This window comes from Pseudophryne corroboree, chromosome 5 (genome assembly GCF_028390025.1).
Source record: "Pseudophryne corroboree isolate aPseCor3 chromosome 5, aPseCor3.hap2, whole genome shotgun sequence".
NCBI classification, from domain to species: Eukaryota; Metazoa; Chordata; class Amphibia; order Anura; family Myobatrachidae; genus Pseudophryne; species Pseudophryne corroboree.
The window spans coordinates 470,939,804-470,966,545 of NC_086448.1; the positions used below are offsets into that span (position 1 = coordinate 470,939,804).

General features: G+C 35.7%; 1 protein-coding gene across 2 annotated transcripts in view; it reads right to left on the bottom strand.

Moving 5' to 3' along the window:
* CDH18 (cadherin 18) overlaps positions 1-26,742 on the bottom strand; it is a 947,256-nt gene that overhangs the window by 60,414 nt on the left and 860,100 nt on the right. For both annotated transcript variants that reach the window (XM_063922963.1, XM_063922961.1), the window contains exons 7-9: positions 9,921-10,174; positions 5,644-5,780; positions 2,696-2,814 (exon numbers count right to left, since the gene is read on the bottom strand). In XM_063922963.1, the coding sequence (XP_063779033.1) occupies positions 2,696-2,814; positions 5,644-5,780; positions 9,921-10,174 (510 nt within the window). The remainder of the gene's footprint in view (positions 1-2,695; positions 2,815-5,643; positions 5,781-9,920; positions 10,175-26,742) is intronic.

Consider the following 26,742-nt stretch of genomic DNA (forward strand, 5'->3'; position numbering starts at 1 on the left):
AGGAGAGAAAATTCTGTACACAACGGAGGAAAGGGTTCTTCACTGTTAGGGCAATTAGGATGTGGAATTCCCTGCCAGGGAAGGTGGTAATGGCAGACTCTGTAAATGTATTTAAAAAAAGGATTGGATACATTTCTGACTGAAATTTATATCCAAGGTTATAACTTAAAATACTGACGTTGATAATCCAGGTGTAACATGATTTATAGATGTTAACTAGACATAAAACATTACTTCAGCAGGTACATTATAATCAACTCAACTTAATACAGAATACAAGATTGAACACGATGGGCATTTTGCCTCTATTCAACCTCAATTACTATGTTACTATTTTACAATTTTTTATTGCAAATTGAGTTGATAAAGTGTCTGAAATGGCATGCAATTTTATCAACAATAAATACAGAAAATACATGGGTAGCGTAGTGATATGCTGTTAAAGTAGGTTTACCATGTTCCATTGGGGCGGGAATGAAGTGAAATAAATCTAAACCAATATTTTTATATAAAGAGACTATGAAGCAAATAGATAGAAGCAGACATCAAGATTGTTTGAAGCAGTACAGATGGATATATTGCAAGAAAAATAAGCGATAATTTTTAACTGTAAATTTAATCAAGGTTTGATTTAAAATGTATAATTTTGCATACAGCATTTACCAATTGTATCAACTTATTTATATGCGTTCACACACACACACATCCAGTATATATATATATATATATATGAAGAAAGATGCAGTTATGTGATCGGCAGTCACACCGATGCTGGGATCCCGAACCCTAATTAGCACGCCAGACAGCATGCCAACCAACAGGGACTATTTCCACTTGTGGGTGTCAACGCACACCCCACCCCCACCAGCCATCTAACAGCCGGGATCCCAGCATCAGCATGGTGACCAGCGGTCTCGCGACTGCTGGTCACACAAACCCAACCCAATGTAGCCATGTTCATCTTTGCTGTGATGTGGCATGCTGCATCATGTGACTACTCCCAGTGAGCAATTTTTCCATTAATTCTATTAGGAATTAATGGAGTGATCGCCGGCTGTGAAAAGTCGCAGCCCGGGATGCCATGCAGCATGTCGCTATGCCACATCGCAGCAAAGATGAACATGGCAGTGGCCAGATGTAGGCTACAACTGCAACCCATAGTCTTATTTGTCTCAAAATAAAAACTATTTATTCTGAAAGTCTTCTTTACCATATTGGCTTTTGGACAATTCTTGGATCAACATATATTGCATACCTCCCAACATTCTCAAGGTCCAAGTTTGGACCCTGTGACTTTTCTGCATGCCGAAGGCGAGCATGCATCTGAAAAGGGTGTGTGACCTTGGGTAAAGGGGGTGTGACTTTGTGGAAATGCCCATAGATTTGAGAAATGCCCTCATTTTCTTTACTATGTGGGAATGCCCAGCACTCTGGGAGCTGCTGGCCATGCCCCCAGCCTCTCTGCTCTCCATGAATAGATGCTGTGCTCATATGCACAGCATCTATTCACCACTGCAGCAGGACTCAATGAGTGACAGGGAGCCTCCCAACTCCCCAACCCCACCAAGGGACACTGCGGCCCACTGGTGGGACAGCTGGACAGTCCCCAAAAAATTGGATCTTTCTGCAAAAATCGAGAAAGTTGGGAGGTATGAGGTGTTAGGTTTTACTTATTAAGCAGTGACACAGCAAGTGTTTTTTTTATACCAGAGAAATGGGTTGTCACTAACAAGAGGAAAACTACTCAATTTATAAGTGCCACAATCTAAGCTTCTTTTTCTCTAGTAAACACTAACAGACAGCAATAAGAGACCACTGATGCTATAAAGACTTTGCTGGAACTCATCCATGTCAAATCTCATTGCGTTGGCAGCACATGTTCATATTACTTGGACCCTTAACTAGATACATTGGGCTGTCAGTGAGAGGGAAGAAATCTCTTCTTAGGATCAACCGATAAGTTGCATTCTGTACCTCTGCAATATACTGCAATATAGAGCATTATGTATCAATTGCATTAACGGGACTACTTATTGGTGGGGCAGTGGGTATCAATGATTCACCAATGATAAATAGTCTCCTCCATGCAGTAGACATAGGGCCTAATTCAAGGTTAATCGCAAATGCAAAATCTTCCTCTAATGGGCAAAACCATGTGCACTGCAGCTGGGGCAGATATAACATGTGCATAGAAAGTTAGATTTCGGTGGGGTGTGTTCAAACTGAAATCTAAATGGAAGGGTTAAAATAAAGCAGCCAGTATTTACCCTTCACAGAAACAATATCACCCACCCAACTGTAACTCTCTCTGCACATGTTATATCTGCCCCACTGGCAGTGCACATAGTTTTTCCTATTAGAAGAAGATTTTGCTTTTGCAGTCAACCTTGAATTAGGCTCATAGTACTGTATATTTTCAGTTTCTTAGGAAAATGCCCAATCCTACCATTATTACTGCTACATTGTCTTGAAATAGAAGTTGTGGGAGTGTGTCACATACAGTAGTTCCATTGCTTTTTGTATAATATTTGTCTTTCCAGACTAAAGGTACTGTATGTACAGTACTTCACCAAGAAAAACAATATTAAAGAACATTTGAGGTTATAAGTCACAGGAGCCAACATTGATTTATTGCCAAAGTAGGTTTACATTTTTATAACACATTTACAGTATGCATTTAAAAATATTGTATTACCTGTCCAGGTCTTCCATTCTCACAAACAACTATATCTTCATTTCCAATATAAGGGGGGTTGTCATTAACATCTAAAACTTTGATACCAACTGAAACATAACTTAGTAACGTAGGGTTGTCTATAAGAATGGAAATACAAAAATTAATAAAAAATAAAATTACATTTACAATAGCAATATATATTACTTGTATAATGCAGTAATGGGATCTGTTGTACAGAAACTTGGAATTTCAATCACTTCAGAAAATACATAGTAGTGTAATGTCAAAAATATTATTACAGATCCAAGTTTTTTTTTTTGTTTCTAATCTTGTATCCCCAGGTACTCTTGCTGCTCCACTGATGTTGCTGGAATGATTCAGTGGAATGCTTTCCATGTTAGTCATGGGATCATACCAGATGTGTAATGGAGCTATGGTGTTAGAGGCCTACCTGTCACTTCGGTCAATCATTTACCCCAAGGCAATACAATATATCATTGCTATGTACAGATGAAGCTCAACAGGATACTTAATAGGTAATAATAGTTACTACTCCTGTACAAAACATCAGTGGAGTAGCACTAAAGCTTAAGGAGAGATAAAGTGGAGAGATATAAACTACCAACCAATCCGCTCCTCAGTGGCAGAATAGTGGCAGTGCAGCTGGTGCATTGCAATGAGGCCCACCACATATATGGGGCCCAAAGCCAGCTGCAGTATAATCAGTCAAACTGACTTATTATATGTAACAAGTAAGATCTGTGCCAGTGTGGGAGGGAGAAGGGAAGAGGCAGCAGGGGAGCCACAGTGGCATCATTAGTTTAAAATGAGGGGTGATTAGCTTCACAGCATTTGTGAATCCTTCATGTCAGCACAGCAGCAGCTGGGCCTTTAGTTGCCAAGCACAGTGAATGTACTATATATACATGTACTGTATATATATATATATATATATATATATATATATATATATTGTGTAGATAGATAGATAGATAGATAGATAGATAGTAATACAACTAATTAATACAACCTAATACCAATTAGCAAAGTGAGTCAAAATAATCCAGGAACAAGTTGCACTCAGAGTCCATATGAAAAAGTTAAACATTTTGCATTATAACCAATGTTTCAGACCATTACAGCCTGACAAAAAAGTATATAATAGCTTTCAAACATTGGTTCAAATATAATTTTTTTATTTTTTCATATGGACCCTGAGTGCCGTCTATGTATAGTGCTGTGACTGCTGCTTTACTGCTTGCTCTCTCTTTCCCTTTCTTTCTCTCTCTCAATGTATATATACTGGTTTGAGCTTAGTCTGATGAATTTAATTATAGATCTGTCCTCACACATTCTTACGGCATCTGATGCCTCCATTCATTTCAGTGGGACTGAGGAGAAAGCCAATCACTTCTGTGTAATTATCACAGAGCAGTGGGTGCAATAGCTCCCCATTTCTTGTGTTGTTTGCACCCAACAGTTCCCTGTACCTTTACAGGTAGTAACACTCCCTGCTACCTTCTCTACGTCTGCTGTAGGTGCTGCATGGAGGTAGTGGGAGCGTGCATACGCATACTCCCACTACTATATGCAAGCAAAGATATGAGGACACATCTGTTGGAATTTTGTCTGTAATATATGTTGTTCATGATTATCCTGATTTGATTGATTCAAGACTATTTTACATTGTACATGAATAAATGCTGATAGCCTGTGTACCCTGAAGCAATGCCTTTTTTCCGGACATTTATGAAGAGTCTCTACTTTTCAGGGTTTAAAGTGGTTATTTTGAGCTCATTGGCTAGTACTTTATTTATCTCCACTTTGTCTCTCTCCAATGTTTGATACCTCACCCCCTGAAACTTTAATTTAGTAGAAGTGGTTAATTTTGAAAAACCAAGGATTCATCCATATTAAGCAGAAGTCTTCAAATTTGAGGTTGGTTATTAAACAATGCTATGGAGTTATTGCATATGGCAGTATTAAATGAATATGTTGCTTAAGTTTTGTGTTTAAATGATACAATGAAGCCCTGAAAATAAAGCAAAAAGCAGTGGAGCCTTTTTATTTTGAAAGCCAAGAAAATAAAAAATAAATTCTTTAAAACAGATGCACAAGATAAAATATTTTTGCATAACTAAATGCCAAGAAATGTAGCGATTTTTCAACTTGTACATTTACTATTAAATTTACTAAAACTAGGGAAAAATAAATACATATTTTATAGAATTTTAATGAAATAATGTATTAACTAGTTTATTGCAAATACTGTATACTATATAGAATTCTGTCCTTTGGAATTTACAAATTTAAAAGTTTAGCTTGTGACTCATATTCAGAACACAATGTTAATGTCATCATGCAGCTAGCCTATGTTAACACAAGATAAAAAAAATCTAAAGAAACGCTTTTCCTTCTGATTCTTTTATGTCATCTGCCAACATTCTGAATTGTTACACATAGTGGAAAAGAGGGATATCAAGTGGATTTGTCTTATTATTGCATGATCTGGTACTCCTATTTGTCCAAAACACACAGTATCATGTGGTTATTAATTATCTAGCAACCAGTCAAAAAAACTCTCAAGTGCAGTAATATGAAAATGTAGATTTTTATCACCCCATAGTAGCCAATGCCTAATATACTGTTACTATATTTGTGCCAGTAAATCTTTTTTTAAGATCATTTTGCTAAGTAACAGTGTTCATAGTGAAGCATGTGATTGAACATCAAAATACTGTAAGATTCCCTGTTGCACAATCCTTATGGTGAGTGAATTAATAAATAAGGGGGCTTCGTGCAGGTTTGTGAAAGTACATCTTTAAGTTGGATAGAACTCCGCCCTTACAATTATTGAATTTCTACAATGATTATACTGTAACTTCCATTTCATTGCTAGATATCCTCATAAACTGACCAATACAATAACACAGTGTATTGCTCAATGTATATATTTCAAAGAATACCTGTCTCTGAAGCAGTCACAGTAATATTATACCATAGAATTTCCTCCCGATCCAGTCGTTTTCTTGTTCTTATTGTTCCAGTATTTGTGTCAATTTCAAAAATGTTCTCTTCTTGAGAATTATTATAAATGAAATATCTGTTAAAAAGAATATATATGATTACATGTAAATTTAATAAGCATAGTTACCAGGGCATACTTACTGTAATAGGTAAACACATGTGTAACTGGCCATAAGAGTTTGACTATTTATATTACTTTATTTCTAGTACTTTATTAATTAGATTTTTGGCAGCTGCTGAAATAACAGAATACTAACATCTCAGATGCAATTCAAACCCATTGCTATGTATCTATAAGTCCTGCAGGTATGATAAATAGAGGAGAGGCACATATTTGCTAACCACCATCATTATTACCAGTGCTCTCTACAGTGGTGTATCTAGGTGCCTGAGTGCTTCTGGCAAAGCACCTTGGAACATGATGTGAGAAAAGCCACGGCCGCTGCATTGTATACAGATTCAGACTCATTCGCAAACAGATGTATGAATGTCACACATGTTGTGTTATCAAGCAAAGTACTTTTGTTGCTCCCAGATATTTAATTTCTACAAATAAGATGCACATTTTGAGTGAGAAAGTCTTTTGGTGCAGTCGAGTTGGTACATTGAGAGGGACTGTTTGTTGAAACTGAAGCCGCGCAATATGAGAACACATCTGCATATCTCATCAGATATTGTTTTTCATGAGGACTCAGCTTTGTCTTCAAAATTTCCTATTAAATTTGTCCAGTATTTGCTTGAAACTGCTTTATGCTCAGGACCCCCTTCCCCCATCAGCACCACTACAGGTCTGCAATCTTTATGGATATAACAATTTTCAAACTGTTTTACTATTGTGCATCTCTTTTCAGAAATCACAATACCCACTACATTATTTACCTGGCATGTATAAAGAACAGTTTAACAACTTCTCAATATATAACTGCTTGTGATTTGCTTTGTTCACAATTCCAAATCAATAACAGTCATTTTGATGTAATGCCCACACATATTTTACTTTGTTTGCTTCCTATACTCTCATCATTACTTTATACTCTCTTCAACACAACAAATACAGTTTACCTAAAGTGGTCAAAAAAAAATTTTGTTCTTGATTTTGCATGAAAGTGAATTAAAAGCAAACGTGTACTATATGTTTTCTATAACCACCCACATAACCTTCATACATATTCATAGCTAATTACATCCATCTGTACAGTCCACACATCCTAACATATCATACAGTATTTTTCTTTTCTACAATTTTACATACTTCAGACCTGTGAATAGCACCAACAGGTTCAGGCGCTTATTGGAAAATATCACATTACCAATCATACGTGTATATATATATATATATATATATATATATAGTCAGACAATTCTCAAAGGGGTTATGCTCAAAAACGGTAGCATTCATGCTAAATGTTTTTCTGACATACAAACATATTTTAGAGATGTGACTTTACCCTGTTCTAAAGTCCCAGGGCTGGAAGTAGTGAAGTCCAAGTTGGCCAGAGGTTCCGGTTCCCGGCCGAATGTAGACTTTTTTAAAGCAGCGATCATGTCCAAAGCAAAACCATGCCTTGTACATGATTGCCGCTTCAAAAAAATGCTGAAGTTTGGCCGGTAACCCACATCTCCAACCAAATCGGACTTCAACATCCGGCCCCCAGTGTCTTATTTGTACACAATATTATAATGTAATGAAGCATCATATAAATAAGAGAAAACATTATATTTAGGCATTAAAAAATTAGAATGTCTAATTTGTGACATAACTGTAAATAGATTCAACAAAAAAATATAAAAATACAAATTCAATAAACTGACATTGAAATTCCACTTAAGCGTCAGGATGTAATGGAATATGAGCTTATGGAGGTGCAGAATGCATTGTTTTTAAATGGGCAATAATGTTTTTTGCCCCTTTAAAAATGTCCATGATCGGCCGCCATCCTGCACCTATGGCTATCTTGGTCATTATATCCAGCCAAAACTTTTTAATGGAAGTAGGTCAAATGGAAACTCCAATTTAATAATGCAAATAGATTGACATAATTTGATATAATTATAATATAGCAGCAATGCTAATGAGGTGATGGAAGTGATGGTGGGGAATACAAAAAAAACTTACCATTTTTAATGTACTGTAAAAGTAAAAAGTATAAATCTAATATGCTAATACACTCATCTGGTTTACTCTGAGTTTAAAAGAATGTGTGAAACAATCAATAGCTACAGTATATAAATAAAGCAACTGTTAAATGGCTTTGCTACTGTATATTTAGTTGCTAACATTTAAACTCTACATTTTACTGAACAAGTTCTTTGTATTCTGAAATATTCATTTCAATTTATTAACAATCTCTCCTACTGGAAGTTCTTATAGATGTTTTACCCACTAATACTTAGCTACATTTTTCCCCATAGAATTCATATTTGATGGTAGTGCTGACATTTTTTACTTTTACCAAGGATAAATTCCTACTACATTATCTACTTTAGAACAACATCACATAATTCCTAATGTACTGAAGTAAACAGCATGCAATATATTATGATATTACTAGGATTTTTCACCCTTGTCAATATGTCCTTGTTTAAAATCCCTTTAGACACATTAATTATTAAACAGATGTTTCTCAAACAGGGTGCTTTAGACAGTTACTGTACATAATCGAAGGGCCTAACATAAACACCTTAAAAATGTACTGTAGATAATGTAGAACTATGTGCTATAAAAATATGTACTATTGATTTAACTCTTGTTAAAATGCATTTAATAATACCCTTTAATACTAGACAGGAATGGCAATGAATGCATGTGCAACCCTGACCTTCTTTGCTTTCTTCCAATTCATGAATGATATCACACAGTAATTTATTGTAAAACAGGACATAAGAAGGAAATATATAGCATTGTATCACCATATTAACATGACACAATACAGTGGCACTGCTATGTATAAATCCACTATGTCAATCACAGTGTCCATAGTAATTTCAAAAACAGAATCCTTTAAAAATAAAACCACTTTGTTGTTTGCAACTTAATAATGTGTGTGCATGAAACGCCAAGTAAAAATGTGAAGAGAGATTCACAATAATGGTGGGATACATAGTTTGACTGTTGAGGCAGCATATTGTCCAGTTTACATAAAGGCTATGGTGTTTATAATTTTAAAATAAATTTGTTACAGGCTAGGTAAATTATGAGGTCCTTTAAAGTAATGATTTGTGTATTTATTTTTTTGTAAACAGAATTTAGAAGGTATACACTTTGAACTGTAAAAATGAGGTCCTATAAAGTAATGATTTGTGTATTTTATTTTTGTAAACAGAATTTAGAAGTAATACACTTTGAACTATAAAAACATTAATTTAAACACATTATCAAATTAACAGTAACATGACTCAAATGTTCTGTAAGATACATGGACAAAAGGAAATGATTTACATATATATATATATATATATATATATATATATATACATACACACACACACATACATATCTGTGTGTGTATTTTAAAATGGAGATATTCCAGTGGATGTAACTGATGAGGTGACAGACTATGTGCAATCAATGGTTAGTTCAGTCTAAGTGTGAGAACATTCGTTGTAGACAAAGGAATAGTCAACATGCCTAGGTACTGATATCTAATCAAGAACAATTGAAGATACATTTCCACATCTTGCTGCTCTGATTACCTTTTCAATCCACCTGTCCGTTATACTTTAAGAAGACAAGAAGCATCCTTTTTACAGCTATTGCTGAAAAGAGTTCCAGATGATTTTGATGCATTAAGACCATTTCAAACTTCATTTCTTAATTGTAATCTAAAACAAAGATGTGACTTGGCAGGAATGACAGCCAAATGACAAATCTTGGCTCCAGAGTTAAAGATTTCTAAAGCTTTTTTTTTTATTTTTGGTCTCATTTTAGCAGTATCTATAATGAGGACAGATGCTGAGGAAGTCTGACATGGGAAAAAAAACCCTTAGGTCTTTTCATCCTTCACAGAAGAGGGACATATAAGTTAACAAATGGTAAACAATTGCAGAATTGGTTGGGCTTGGATCCCAGGCTGAAATATATAAACCCTTTATGACAATGAACCATTTTAATCAACTCTTAATTGCTTCAAATTGCATTCTAAAATAGTTTATAGCTAAATGGATAGTAAATAGGAAAACAATTTGAAACATTTTTGGAATTATAGAAGGGTCTTACCTTACTAAGCTATTAGCACTGTCAGGATCATGGGCTGTGACCATTCCAACAACGGTGCCAGTATTTGCATTCTCATATACATCCATCTCATAAGAAGGCTTTGTAAACAAAGGTGCCTCATCAACATCACCAACAATGACTTTTAACATTGTTGTATCTTTAAAAGGTCCCAGATGTGAAAATTGTGAATCCAAATGAGTATTCACGCCTTCAATGTTAAGTGAATATAACTTCTTCTTTTCATAGTTTAATGGCTGAAAAAAAGATACAATATTATATATGCTACAAATAAATAAATATATATATATATATATATATATATATATATATATACATACAAATATTATATATGTTACAATAAACTAGAATTCCATGAAACCTAGAAAATTATATTTACAAGAATATCATTTTAATAATGTACATTTTAGTCACTAGATCGGGCTTCTTAAACTCTGGTTTCCAACATACTAAACTTTGAGGATTACCTTAATAACTATTAAGTTATTACTTCACTACTTTCTAGATACCTTGATCTGTCCTAGACCAGATGTGGGAAGCATTACAACTAATAAATAGATTGAACTCATTCAGGTGATTGCACAGATAGACTATGTATTGATAGTGAAGAAAAAGATATGAAAGGAAGACCACAGTAACTACTATCATACATAGACTAGTTGTCTTGTTGCTAACAGTTACAGCCACCCAGAACAAAAATGTACAATACCTATTGTGAGCATAACAACAGGACATACTGTAGTGCAATCAAAACATTAAAAAGATGTACAATGTGCAAAATATAAGCAGGAAAGAAAAGCAAAACAAATGCATCTTCACAGCATAAATATAGAAGGATACAGATATGTTAGTCAAGATGAGATTCAAATCAAACTTACAAATGTTCACAAACATGAAATACTATGCTGCAGTATGTCTCATGTCAATATTGAATTAATTTACACTTAAGTCAGACATTATTGATCTTCTTTTCTTCTACACCTGTGGAAATGGGCATTTTCTACGTCTTTTAAAAAGGCTACTAAGTAACTAAAATGTGTTGGAGACATCACAAAGCAAATAATGCATTTGAGAAGATAGATTGTTACATCTCAATACCTTCACAAACCTCATAGAGGTTCAAACACTACCGGGAGATCACAGCCCTCACAACCCTTGAGCAGTGCTGACAAAGAAGGGTCCCCAGATACAGTACTTTAGTGGAAACATAGGACACAGATGTGAATGGTCAAACACCAGGGCCCACAACATACTTACCAGATACCTGCTGTCCAGCAAGGTCAGGAGAGTAGGATAACTCCCTTCTTCCCCTGGCCAGGGAAGCTATACAGACAGCAAGGCCTCCTCCAGCATCGTCATAACACAGAAAGCAGCAGCTGGAACTGTGACCAGGGAGAAAGAACTCAGGGAACAACCAGCCACAATCAGATTGGGGGAAGGCCAGCTACAAGGAGAGTGTGTTGCAGCACCCCCACAACTCTGCACCTTCAATATATACAACAAACTAAAGGTCCTCATTCCCAGTAGGGATTGAAACATGACAGAGACTACTGTACTGTATTTCACAAAGGAGAACAAACATTCACTATAGTGCATAACTGTGTGTTATGACTATCAAAAGAAAATACTATATTCCTGCAGGGACTATTTGCATATTGCATGCATCCTACCACAGAACTGTTTACACTGCAACCACCAGGAGCAAAATAATGACTGATATAATTTGTGGCTTCATTGCACCACATATCATTATTTGTACTCCATTTTAATTGTAGAGTTTATCCATATTTTGACTATTAGTGTTAGTAGTTCTTAGAGTGTGCATCTGCGTTTGATTTTCCTGCATGGTACTACAAGTCTCAGCATGGTAGCACCTCTTATTATTATGTTTAAAATTAGAGTATGAAGTACAAGCCTTTTAGCTGTATATGTGTGTATATAAAGTACATTTGAAGGTAGAAGCTCCTTCTTCTAAGCACTGTCACTACACCCATTTTCCATTAGGTGTCCTATGGTACATCCTTGATAAATTTACATAATGTATTTGCACAGTATTAGGGATTTAGGGACTCATCTGATGAAGTTCACCTTGATGGGGTGGGTGGGCAAACATTTTTGCCCAAACATGCTAAGAACCTCAATAATACTTCATGTTAATAGTAAAGTTTACTATATTTGTTTTGACTATCATTATTCTTAGGGGTATACTTACTAAATATCAATTTGTCAATTGTAAATGATTTTAAAATATTTTTTTTAAGTTATAAATCGATCAGCATTGATGTTGTGCTTCAGGGGATAAATTGCACATTTACTAACACTACAAATTATAAAAAAAAAATTAAATAATCTGTTAGTAAATGTGTGATTTAGCCCCTAAAAGACAACATCAATGTTGATCTAGTTGGAATAATTTGAAATAATTAAAATTGACCATTAGTAAATATTCTCCTTAGTGCTTAGAGTGCTTCATACAGCATTACCCTATGTTACATTATATAGCTGTTTTCCCTATATGTATGTGAAGGCACTGCCTTCCCAATCACACCCAAAATTACACTTATAAACATTGGATCACTTACATATGAAAGAGGGGACTCCCAAACTTTCTAATAATGTGACCCTCTTAGCACCTTTTTTCTGGTGATCACCATTGTTCACCAGACAATATAACCTGTAATATTGAAAAATTGGTGCTCTATAAAATAGGAAAAGTCATATTTTGGGGGATTTGGGTTTAGTAATACTGCGGTTTGGAAAAATTTCAGAAAACCATCGATAAACTGAACCTGACTTTTAGTAAAAATAGCTCTAGGACATATCTGCAAACCTCACAAAATGCTGATCTATCCTGCTTCTTTATTTCCAAGAAAGTTTGCTCATCATCACCACATATTGCATGAGTTATTCAGAACCAAGCCACAACATAATAATGTCTGAAAACTCAAAGTGCATGAGATGTGGGACTTTTGCAAACTCCAGAACTATATGCATTTTAGGCAAAAGCATATAGTACAACTGTATGTGGTTTGCCTAGATGGTGTAACTTGTGAGTTGCAGTGTGTCCATTTTGATTTGCCAGTTGAGTGTTACCCTCCAAGACTCAATTGTTTTAGCACAATTAGTGGGAAATGCATGAAACCTTGTAAAGTAGACAGAAGGAGAATTTGCACACTTCAACCAATAAGCTACTAGCTATAATTACATAAAATATACTTGGTAAATGATAGATGCTGCAGGTTGTTATGTAAAACTTCTCCACTTGTTCTCTATACAGTAGAATGTCTTAAACATCTCCACCATAAAGAGATTAAGATATGAAATAGAACTAAAAGCAGAAGTATGCCTCAACATCCACAGTGAGAGACCAAACAATTTCTTATAATAAGATGAGAATAAGGAGGCCTTTTATGCTGAAGACAACTGTGTCTGTAGTTTGTTCATGATGTGAAGTGGATTAGTGTGTGCATTTAAGCTTTACATTGGAGATTATGTGGTTTTGGGAGAATCGACTCCATACAAAATCAAGTGCAGAGTTTTGTTTCCAGCAATGCTTAGTCCAGTGTACCTACAGTATTACCTCTATAAAATTTACTATGTGACAGGTTCTAAATTCCGGCACATTTGACACACAATATGACATACATTATATAGGCAATAATACAGTATGTAATTAAATCTAAAATACTAAACAGATTCGAGTATACCTCAAATCTTACAATTCAACCTGCTAGTTCTTTCTTAGAATATAATGAAGGGTATTTTTATTCCAATTATTTTTTTTTATTTCCCCTCTCTGATAATGAAGACATCTTACACAGCATGCTGTTTCAGCAATCTCACCCATCAGAATAACACTGAATATTTAGCCTTTATATCGATGTACATGTGGTTTTGCAAGCCAAATCTTCACCTTGGGCTTTGTGAACTTGTCCACCAAAGCTGCCATGTTGCTTTGCACACCTGCACTTTGGCAGAAGTCTAGGCGCATATGTGCCAATCAAAGCACAAAGTGGGATATTGGCTTTTGAGATGGATTTTTACAGAAATGAGCTCCAAAAAGCAATGTGAAAAGCAAAATATAATATATATACAGTAGGCAGCAAGAAAAAAAAATTACATATTATATACAGTAGATTAAATATGTTTCTTTCCTTGTTAAACCACAGCCAATAGCATTCTAGCATTCTTCTTGGAGCATAAACTTTTGACATCACTAACATCAATCCACGTGGCTTAAAAAAAAGCTAATTTTTCAGTTCAACTCAGAAAAAGAGCTCTTGTTTTATTCATATAATCTAGATAGAACAATAGATTATGGAGAGCACAGAGATGTAATAAAAATCCTATACAGGTACAGCCAAGAAAAATGTTTCCCAAGTGTGTATTTCTAAGTCCTACTGAAATTTCCCAAGCGTTTTCAGGCTCATAATAGCAACATGTTTCATTGTGTTTTGCTACAAAGGAGCAGGATGAACAAACAACAGTGGCAGATTTAAAAGGTTAAATCAGGGTTATTTGGTGTGCTATGCTGGTCCATGAAATGTCTGTTCAGCCAAAAGTGACATAAATATGCATTTATTGACTAATGATTTGTCCCCAACCTTGGAAATTTCATTAGACTTTTATTTTACTCATATCTGCTAGATCTAGAGGCTTGTTGCCTATGAACAATATCACATACTATATGACCTTCATGTTTTTCATTAGCATTACATTACCCTTTATGCTATCTGTTCACATGCAGCAGATGTTTATATATAATTTCACTAAAATATATTTAAAACTACAATAGTTGGTAATTAACTTATGTTCACTGGTAATTGTTTTGACATATTTCAATTACTGTAGTTACAATACAGGTGGTCTGTCAAAACTAAAAATAGAGATGCTAAAAATATATTGTTAATTGTAAGATATCTAACTTTCTATTGCAATATTAGCAGCTTTCACTGCAGATTATGGGCTTCTTATGAATCTTGCACATACTCCTTAAAGTGCCAGTGTGTAAATATGCCCATGCTGACATTACAGTAGAACCCTTTGTTCCAGACCAATTCCTGGTGATATTGGTTTGCATGACAGTGATTATTATGTACAATGTATTATTATTATTATATTATTACAATGCATTATTTTAGCACATATTATACATAACCTTCAGATGAGGAAAAGGTCTTTACTGGAAAGTACAATTGACCTTGTGACAGCTTCAACCTTTATTATTGTCCATAATATGTTTCCTTTATACAGTAGTTATCTCTTAAAACATATTTTATCAGTGCAGCATGCAATAACCATAGTATTGTTAATGACTCACTTTCACTGATGCACAATTTCTAACACTTTTAGCAATTTTTAATAGGGCTATATATATTTCAGGCCCAATCCACAACAGATATATTTGCTATTGTGAGAGATTTCCTCAGATGAATGTAGTGATGATTGGAGCAGGCTAAGTGTGATATTGAATAGAAGTGCAGATTGTTAATTAAAAGAAGAGCGACAGAAACATCAGCATGTCAATTTAGCTGTCACAATTCCAAAAACTGTACTTTGCAATAAATCCTATGGGGAAGCTAATATTCAGGGAAAGGAGAGCAGTGTTGCCCTTCTCTGTGAACTGCTGTTCTCCATTCTTATAACTTTCAGCAGATATATTACACCCAGGTGCAGAAAATGCTTACAGTCTAAGGGGGGGGGGGGGCTCAATTACCTGGTGTAAATCACTGGGGGTAAATAAGGGCGGTTTCGTCTGGCTTTAATGCCCAGGGCTATTGAATTCAAGCTTCTTTTTTCACCCGGGAACCTTGTTAACACTTGTTGATTTAACATGTTAAAGGGCATTAATGCATGTTAACCACTTAACTGAAGATTTTCCCTTCAAAACTGTTTATAAAATTGAGATAATATAGTTTAAATATTTAAATATTTTATTATGCACAGAACAGATCTCCTCATCAAAAACTGGGGGGACACAGTGGGGCAATGTAGTCATATGAAATATGACCATGCCAATTAAGTGGTTAATGGACAATACTACAGATACACAAGGGTTAGTGCTGTAATTGTGCCACGGGCAGCTGAGGGGGGAATTCTCATAGGGTGTTATCTATATAAGAGACCAAAAGTACAAAGAAAAAAAATGATCTCCCACCGTAGCGCCTCACATGTACTTATTGTTGTCACAAGAGTTTAAAAAGTTTAAAAAGGACCATTTATCTTTTATAGAGATTGGAGAAAGTTTAGGTGACTGATTGAAATGTGTTGACTAATTGGAGGGAGACAGGCATACCAATCGGGTCCCACAGGAAGTTGAGGTGATCCTCGAAGTCTGGAAGATTTCATCAATAATTATGTGCCCCTGTTAACTCCAAATATGGTATAAAGCCACCCTCATCAACTGTGTATGTGATATTTATGCTGGAATCCACTTTCTATGTAATATATTTTTTCATACCCCTTTCAGACAGAAAATGAAATTACCAGGTGAAGCAGTTCCACCGGTAATTTCATGAAACACACGGGTCCTTTTTCTGTGTGAAAGGGTCGAACCGGGTCTTAATTCCAGGGACTTCGACCCTGGAATCTACCAGGGTCAGAGACACAGGAATTATGACATGGGTTGACCCTTTTCACACAGACGAAATACCCCTGTTGATCTGCAAATTACCGGTTTGAAATTCTCGACCAGTAATTTGCATGTCTGTGCGAAAGGGGGGGGGGTCAGGCAGGTCCTGGCAAAATGGCGTGGCATTGAAATGCTGGGTAATTGCCGGGACTTTCAGACATTTCTGTCTGAAAGTGGTATAAATCTCTTTATTCGTCAAAGGAGTAACACACATACAGTAATAACATAATACATTAGATCATAGCAAGACATCATATTCTGCAATGCAACATGAAAATGACCAATCTACCATTTTTGTTTCTTTTTTTTGTCTGTGCCAACCGAACTACCATTTTTTTAAATCAATGTCAATGCTTATTTGTTTGTAAACAAACAATTTATAAACGCAATTCTATTAAAAGAGTAATAGTAAAAGGGAATATACGGAGGGAAAAGAAGGAAAGGAAAAAAGGAAAGGAAAAAAAATAAATTAATAACAAATAAAAAAATAATTCATGGTAAAGTTTCACCAGGCGATAGTATAATATTAATAACACAAAGAATTAACACAGTTCAGGCAGAGTATGGTTAAAGTAAGAAAACCATGAGATCCAGACCTTGTGAAATTTAGCTGTTTTGTCATGTAGAAGAGCAATAATGTACTCCATGGAAGCAGTGTACCAAACTCTATTTATTAAAGCTGTGATAGAGGGCGCAGCAGGCTGTTTCCAATTTAGGGCAATTAGCAGTTTGGCAGCATTGAAAATGTGTCCGCAGAGTTTTTTAAAAGGTTTGGAAACCTCTAGGATCGAGGAACATAACATTACGCAAAAGGGGTCTTTAGGAGGTAGAGAAGTAGTAAGATCACACAACAGGGTCATAATAGTGTTCCAATATTAAGAAAAAAGGGAAAATCCCACCATATTTGAAAATAAGTACCTTTATGTCTGCATTGACTCCAAAGAGATCTGAAGTCATCGGATAAATAGAGTGCAATCTCTCTGGGACCATGTACCATCGGGTGTATATTTTGTAAGAGTTTTCTTTTAAATTAGTACTAATAGATGTCTTGGCTACTCTATGATGGATGTCTGACATTTCCTCATCATCAAGACATCTCCCTATATCCTTTTCCCATGCTGCTTCGAAGGACTCTTTGTCCGCAGTTGATGGGGTAGCTAATAATGATTATAAGATAGCTATAAATCCCTTTCATCCAGGGTCGTAGGTCCATGATTTACTAAGCGAATTAATAAAGCTAACAAACTATATGTATTCAAAATGATGGTCAGCTTGCAATCCATACTTTTCGCTTAATTCATCAAAAATCAGAGGGGCAAAGTTTCCTGAGATATTGAGCACTCTAGTGATCCCTGATGCGACCCATGGGCACATGTATGTGCCTACACAACCCATAGGGAAATGCGGATGTTGCCAAAGAGGTGTCAATGGAGAGGGATATAAGTCCAAGACTAACCTTTTATTTAGGTTATCCCAGACCTTCAAAATTGCTTTAACACAGGGGACGGCACAAACTGAGGTCTCAAATGAGGGGGAAGCCAGGGAAGACATCCCACTCTATGATCAACAATCAGATCACTTTCTATAGTCACCCACTTCTTATCGCCCTTATCTACATGCCAAGACATGATGTGACTCATCTGAGTAGCATGGTAATATCTTTCAAAATAGGGAGTCCTAGACATCCATTAGATGTAGATTTAGGCAGACAATATCTACGAGTGCAGTGTTTTCTACACAGCCAAATAAATTTGCCACATAGCGATTGTATTGCACGAAGGAATGTTGTCGGTACCGTTATAGGGACTGTCTGAAATAGGCAGAGCAGTCTGGGCAGAATATTCATCTTGATGGAGTTAATACGCCTCGTCCAGGAGATACAGAGGAGAGCCCACCTAGCTCTAATGGATTGCAAGAGAGGAACATAATTGGCATTATACAATTGATTGTATTCTTTTGTAATTTGAATACCCAGGTATTTAAGAGACTTTGGCCACCATAAATATGTAAACTTATGTTCTAAAAGTGTCAGATCAGAGGAAGGAAGGTGAAATGCTATCACTTCTGATTTAGATCTATTGATTCTGTGCCCAGAGTACTTGCCATATAAGACTATCTCAGCCTCAAATATAGGAAGAGATGTCAGGGGAGAGGACAGCATCAACAGCACATCGTTTGCAAACAGCAACAATATATACTCTAATTTTGTGACTAGGATTCCCTTAATGTTGGGATTATCTCGTATTTTAGCTGTCAAATACTTAATGCATAGTGCAAAGGCAGGAATGGACAGCCTTGTCTAGTCCCATTACTCAGAATAAAGGGAATTGAAGAAAGCCCATTGGCAGATACATTCGCTGTAGGGTTAAAGTACAGAGCTTGTATCGCTGTGAGAAAGTCGCCACAAATGCCATATGATTGTAATAATTTAAATACAAAGGGCCATGACAACCTGTCAAAGGCTTTCTCAGCATTTAATGAAAGCATGACAATAGACATTTTAAGTTGGTAACATGAGTAATGAGATTTACAGTGCGACGAGTGTTATCTAATGCTTGTCTGGTTGGTACGAATCCATCCTGGTCTGCGTCAATTAACTGTTGCAAATATAAATTTAGTCTATTTGCTAATACAGTCACAAATAACTTTATATCTTCATTGATCAAAGATATTGGTTTATAGTTAGTACAGCATGTAGTATCTTTCTGTGGTTTGGGAATAACAATGACAACAGATTTTAGTGTGTCAACATGGAATTGTTCTCCCTGCATAATCTTACTAAAGAGCAAAAGCAAATGGGGCATCAAAACTTCCAAAAAGGACTTATAGTATGATGCAGGGAGCCCATCTGGACCTGGAGCTTTAGAAGGCTTTTAAGCCTTCAAAGCTGCATCCAGTTCTTCCATAGTAATTGGTGAGTTAAGGTTGGAGATAGAGGTTTTACTTAGTTTGGGTGAATTACAAGAGTCTAGATAAGCTTGTATAGCTGGAAAATGTGGTACCTGTACTATTTTGTCTTCCTGAAGATTATATAGCGACATAAAATGTATAGAAGGATTCAGTGATAACAGGAGGATCAAAGTTTAGATGCCCTTCTTTAGTTCAATGGGCTGTAGCAGTTTGGGATGCCCATTTGGTTCTCAATTTAGATGCCAACAATGTGTCTGTCTGTTACCTTATTCGTACAATTTCTGGTTTAACCACCGGAGAGATTTTTCAGTTTGTTCAGCTAGTACAGATTGGAGCTCCCCTCTAATACCCTGCATCTGTTTGTATAGCTGGAGTGAATGTGTCATTTTATTATTACACTCAAGTTGTTCTAACTGATTAGTGAAGTCGGCAATACTTTGTGTGCAATGTTTTTTTCTATGGGAGGAATATTTTATAATCGCACCATGCAACAATGCTTTGTGTGCTTCCCAGATTGTGGGAAATAGTACATTAGGGGAGATGTTTAGTGAGAAGTAGTACTCAATCTGAGAACGAATATATTCTTTAAATTTAGGAATACAGAGAAGAGCCTCGTTAAGTCACCACGAGGGATGACCATGGAGGGAGTGGATGGGATCGATTGAAAACATCACAATAGCATGGTCTGACAAAACATTAGGGATTATGTCCACATTTGTCAAGTCATTTAATACCCCACTACATCCCATAAGCATGCCAATAAGGGAATATGAACCATGTAGGTGTGAATAGAAGGTGTAATCCCTGGAAATCGGGTGGTGGGCCTGCCACATATCAAAGAGACCAGACTCAGCCTTATGCCACAGAGAGTTCTGATGCGTGACGCTGATGGTGAACATGGCTAGGTCCAGATCTGTCTAGGTCTATAGATAAGATAGAGTAATATCTCCCCTTAATATAACCTTACCTCTACATAGTTTTTGTAATTCACTAAAGAGTAAGCAGAATAATCCAGACTGGCCTGTGTTTGGAGCATAGAGGTTGACAAGGGTTACTAATTGATGGCCTATTTGACAAACCATTATTATACTGTATATCTACCCTCAGTGTCCTTTTTAGTTGAGATCAATTGAAAGGGAACAGAAGAATGGACCATTATAGCCACTTCATTCTTTTTAGAGGAGTGGGAAGAATATTCTACCGCAGGATATCTACGAGATGTCAATGATGGGTATGACCCAATTTTAAAATGGATCTCCTGCAGAAAAATAAGGTCTCCATGTTCAGCTTTGATCATTTTATATAAGAGCAACGTTTTTTGAGGAGTGTTGAGGCCTTTGACATTAAGCAATAATAAAGTAATGGGCATTATAGGGGAGTAAAAGGTTTTTCTATATAGTAATAACTATGAATAACTGAAAACATAGATGCCTGGTAAATAGAGAGGTAGGAAAGAAAAAAAAAGGAAAGGTATTCAGGGGAATGTGAACTAAATGCTCCTCTACAGGGAGCCAAATGTTCACACTGGTTGAGCCCTCAGGGAAAAGGAGGAGAGCTTTCTCAGTATACGGGGCAGATATAGTGGGCTCAACTATTTGGGAGTACATATAAAGGAGCTAAATTCAATGATGATAGTAAACCATAGATAACCTCACACTAGTCCTATTGAATGGGGGGTGGATAGGTATAAGCAGACGAAATTCCGTCAACCCGGAAATATAATAATCAAAAAACAGAACAAACCAGTCACTATACCCACACTACCACACTATAGAGTTAACAGATATAGCGCAATAACACAGTCAACAATATACAGTATGTTTCTATGTATATATGAAGATATTGGGTCTGCGCTCCTAGCATAAACCTGTCTCCTAAAAAGAAAAATTCAAGAATCTAAAACTGAGAGTTTGATGCCTAAGGCAACTTAGTGTATGACAGAACGTTAAGGATATGAGGTCATGTAGGGGAAGAGCCCAGAGCCCATAATATAAAGATGATGTCCACCAGGGTGAATGATAACATCTATCATTCAGTTATAGCAGAAGCGAGTATGTGAAGCATTCAAGTAGGAGAGTTATCCTGGTTGAGTGAGGGAGGGCATGATCCTCCACCAAGCAAATAAAATGAATTCTCTCAATATAGCGCACACACATACATGATATATTGTCCTTCTTCAGTAGTCTCAAATGATGGAGCAAATGTTCAGACTGGATATACTTGACTCTTCAAGCCATATTAATCCTTCCACTCCAAATAATACCAATGGTTATAGTTGAAACCATCCACAGAGGATTATGTATCTCAAATAGAAAAGAGGAAACTTTTGTGCAATATTGCAAAAACCAGGAGTAAAATTTATTAACACTATGCACTCAAAATTTGAAAATATATAAAAGCATGTAACCATATAAATGGATATAGGAGCCTATAACAGGGGATGCTGCAGCGATCAGGTTACTGTCCCAGTTGGAAAAGGTAAAAGAAAGGTCCGGACTATCCCTCCAAAGGTAACAGATATCCTGCGTCCCCGCCGATCTCCAAACAAACAATCACCAGCCTATAGCTTTTCGGACACTAAGTCCTTTGTCAGAGGCATGGTGAACAATAAAAAAAAAAACATGTAGTCCATCTAGGATCCTCATGTTTTAATTGTTTTATTCTTATGTGTATTTTATCTTTTTTCTCGCAACGGAGCGATTAGTCACTAATGCGCATGCGCAATGGCCGCAGTGCGACTGCGCCAAGTAAATTTGCTATGCAGTTAGGTATTTTACTCACGGCATTACGAGGTTTTTTCTTCATTCTGGTGATCGTAATGTGATTGACAGGAAGTGGGTGTTTCTGGGCGGAAACTGGCCGTTTTATGGGTGTCTGGGAAAAACGTGGGAGTGGCTGGAGAAACGGAGGAGTGTCTGGGTGAATGCTGGGTGTGTTTGTGACGTCAAACCAGGAACGAAACTGACTGAACTGATCGCAGATGCCGAGTAAGTGTGGAGCTACTCAGAAACTGCTAAGAAGTGTCTATTCGCAATTTTGCTAATCTTTTGTTCGCAATTTTGATAAGCTAAGATTCACTCCCAGTAGGCGGCGGCTTAGCGTGTGCAAAGCTGCTAAAAGCAGCTTGCGAGCGAACAACTCGGAATGACCCCCATGGTGGGAGATTATTACTTTGGAAAATTATGAGTCTGAAAAATTGATACCAAAAGGATTCAAAATTCAGAAAACCCCCTCCTTTAATCAAAGCAATCAGAAATTTCTGAAGGATTGGAATTCAATTCTGACACAATGCTCATGTAGTTTTATGGAATTATTTTAAAGGAGAGAAATAATCATTTACAATCAATTTAGTGATTAATAATTTACAGGCATTAGTTGAGCCTATTAAGGACTTAGAGGATTTTAAAGAAGCAGAAACTGAAATAGTCAGAAAACGTAATAAGGAAACAAGTGCATTAAAATATAGAAAATAGAGAAAATATTTTAGGGATAAAGGTGTTCTGGAATAACAATCTGAGAACATAGAGGATATAGAGGTTATTAGCGAGTATCAACCTAAGGGAGAAAAGAAAGATAGACCAATATATAAACCTAGATTTAATTGCAATTTAGAGACATCAAGATATAAGAATTATAATACAGATTGGAAAGAAGTTGAGAGAAAAAGACCAAATTAAAGAAATTTCCAAAGTAGGAGGAAAAATTATGGACAGAATGAAAATCGGGGGGATAATAGAACATATTTTAGGAATGATTTTGATGTTGATTATTTGTCACTTTATTTTGATAAAAATAGTTTTGAACCCCTTCGGACTAATATCAGGATTCCTCAGCCTTTTTTAGATTGGGACCAAGGAACAAGAAGGAGATATTAGAGACCACAGCAAAGACAAGAAAGTTCTGTAGGAGGGGATGTAGGGAAGGTAAAAAAAATATTTTCATAAACAAAAAGAAAAGTGTACCATTTTACCAAAAATAAGGGAAAAGGAAACCACAAAAATGTTTAATTAAAGTAAAAGAACATTAACTGTCGATGAGGATAGGAAAAAGTATTAAAAAGAGGACTAAACTTTGCCCCTACAAGCCAAATCGATCCATTAAATTTTATTATTGATTTAAACATATATATATATATATATATATAAGGAAATTAACAGGTAAAAAAAATTCTTCATTACAAAAAGTTATGAAGGTGGTGTCAATGAGGGAAATTTAGATTCCTCTTGTTTGCCATTTAGACCAAAGTCTACATTTTACCCTACATATCTTAAGGTTAATTTTATTGAGTGTTACTGTAAATAAGGATGTAGAAGATATTCTTAAAGAAATAGGAAGTGTAATCTCACTAAAAATGAATGGTTTGCATTAAAATCTTTAAGTGAGGACACTGATCTTATAATTAAGCCAGCCAATAAGGGTGGAAGTGTGGTCCTTAAGGATAGAGAACAGTATATGGGTGAAATTCTTTGTCAAGTGAATAATGGTAGGACATATAAGAAAATTAAAAATGATTCCACCCCTAGAATTATGAAAGACCTGAAAAAATTTACAGATGAAGCCCTACTAAATGGTGCATTGTCAAAATCTGAGTATGAATTTATTAACAACAAATACCCTTCTATGCCCACCATTTATGTTCTCCTCAAAATCCATAAGGACCCCCTCCACCCTCCTGGAAGACCCATTGTAGCCAGAACTAATAGTATCACTTCCAATGTGTCTGCTGTCATCAATTTTTATTTACAACCTTTGGTTAGAGCAACAAAAGCTTTTTAAAAGATACCAATGATGTTCTTAAAATTATTTATGAATTAGAGTGGAAGGATCCTTATATCTTAGCAAGTTGTGATGGCTCTACTCTTTATAGCATTATATATATCGAAAAAGGTATACCAGCAGTGACATTTTTTTTTTAGAAAAATCAGATCTCTCTAGTGAAATTAAGCTATTTACTATTAAAGAAATAAAATTAATTTTAACTAATAATTACTTCAATTTGAATGGTTCTTATTTCATTCAGTTAATTGGTACAGCCATGGGCACCAGGTTCGCTCCCAGTTATGCCAATTTATACATGGCCTACTGGCAGGATCATTCCATTTGGAAGGAGGGGCAGCTGGTGGCGAACCTGGTGTACTGGAAACATTTTATCAATGATATATTATTTATTTGGAGAGGTACAGAGGAAGAATTAAAGTGTTTTTGTGAAAATTTAAATCTTAACGATTTTAGTATTAATCTTACCTTTTCCATTAGTCAGCAAGAAATTACATTTCTTGATTTGGTTTTATAGACTAAGAATGGCAAAGTACACACTAAAGTATATAGGAAGAGTACTGATTCCAATAGTTATGTTCACATCATAGTAATTGGTTGGATAGTGTGCCTTATAGCCAATTTTTACATGTTAAATGGAATTGTACAGAGACACTTGTGTGTGATCATCAAATGAGTGAAATGAGTAACTGTTTTATAGATAAAGGTTATGGTAAGAATACAATAGTAGAGGATTCAAAATAGGGTGAAACATTTTGAATGTGACACTTTTAAAAGGGAAACCCATTGAGAAAAATACTAATAAACATGAATGGTCTTTTATCTGTGATTTTAATTCACAATATAAAGAAATTGAAATGCTTTTTAGAAAAAAGATTCTACAAGAGGACCCCATTATTGGATTTAAGATACCCGCTAAACCTTCTTTTATTTATTGTAGGGCAGCCAATAGTAAAGATAAATTAGTACATAGTGCTCTGGATAGTACAAAAAGAACCAGTACTCAAAGTCATGGCTTCCATAGGTGTGGATGTGCATAATGTGCTGTTCAACAAAAGGCCAAAGTAAAATAAGGTAATTTCAGGTTAATGATATTATGTACCAAATTCGTGACTTCATAACATGTAACTCCAAAAATGTTGTTTATGCATTGCAGTGTAAGCGCGGTCTTACATATGTAGGTAAAACCATGAGAAATGTAAAAACTTGTTTGACTGAGCATGTTTATAATATTAAGAAAGGTCTTCAAACCCACGCTGTTTCCATGCATTTTAAAAAACATCATAATTGTAATCGCATTGCCATTAAGTCCTTTTGGGGTATTCAGACTATCAATCCTACTTGGAAAAGTAGGGATAGTGATCTTAGGTTAGCCAAAGCAGAAATGCGATGGATATATAAATTAAAAACTCTGGTCCCCAAAGGACTTAATGGCGATATTGTACTTAAGTGGTTTTTATAGGATCCTCATGTTTTAATTGTTTTATTCTGATGTGTATTTTATGTTTTTTTTTAATATGATTTGGATTATTGCCCTGAACCAACATGGTCGATTTTGAGACTTATCTAAACTCGTTTGGACTATTATCTAATAAAGTATGACATTGTCAATCTGTTGAGTACTGTGATTAACACCAGTTTGATGTGAACGGGGTGTAGCAGTCTGTGGAACGCAGGATGGAACGCATTGGTCATTTCCACTTCTGGTTGTGGGAACGGAACGTAATTTTCGGTTCTGGTCGCACGCGGAAAAACAGCGTGGATTGGATTAATTAATGCACAGCTGTCGGACATTTAATTAATGGAGGGGATATATATACATGGACTTTTGTATTGTTCACCATGCTTCTGATGAAGGATTTAGTGTCCGAAAAGCTTTAGGCTGGTGATTGTCCAAACAGACAAGCTCAGGAAAGAGAGAGGAGACTTCAGATGGGGACGCCCAAAGAAGAACAAGCGTTTTAGCGGCAGCTTTGGAACATGTACAGGTCTGTATGACCGAGCAATAGGTACCTTAAGCTCATTTTTATTTTATTTATTTATTTATTTATTTTTTGGACACTCTTTTATGAAAAATGGAGGACTAGCACTGCAGGACTGTTAACTAATACTGCTCAATCACCTTTTACTTGAAATCAGGATCTGCTTACATATAAGGAAAAACTGGATTTTTAACTATAGGACTAAAGAACTGGTTACGCTGAGTATATCAAGGAAACTAGCAACAAGTGTAGCATAAAGAAGTGAGACTGTAACAGACATCATTGCTATGCACAGATTGAAACATTATAACATTTTTAAGAAGTCTGGTTTCTTTGAGCTTCTAGCAGGCTAAACTAAGTTTGATGTGAATTAACACACATTGATTTACTGTATTTAACAGACTCAGCTATAGTGCATGATGTGAAGTAACACACATTGGTTGTGTACATTGTGTTTTTGTTTTTTATTTAGATTTTATATGATACAAATAAATATAAATAGCAG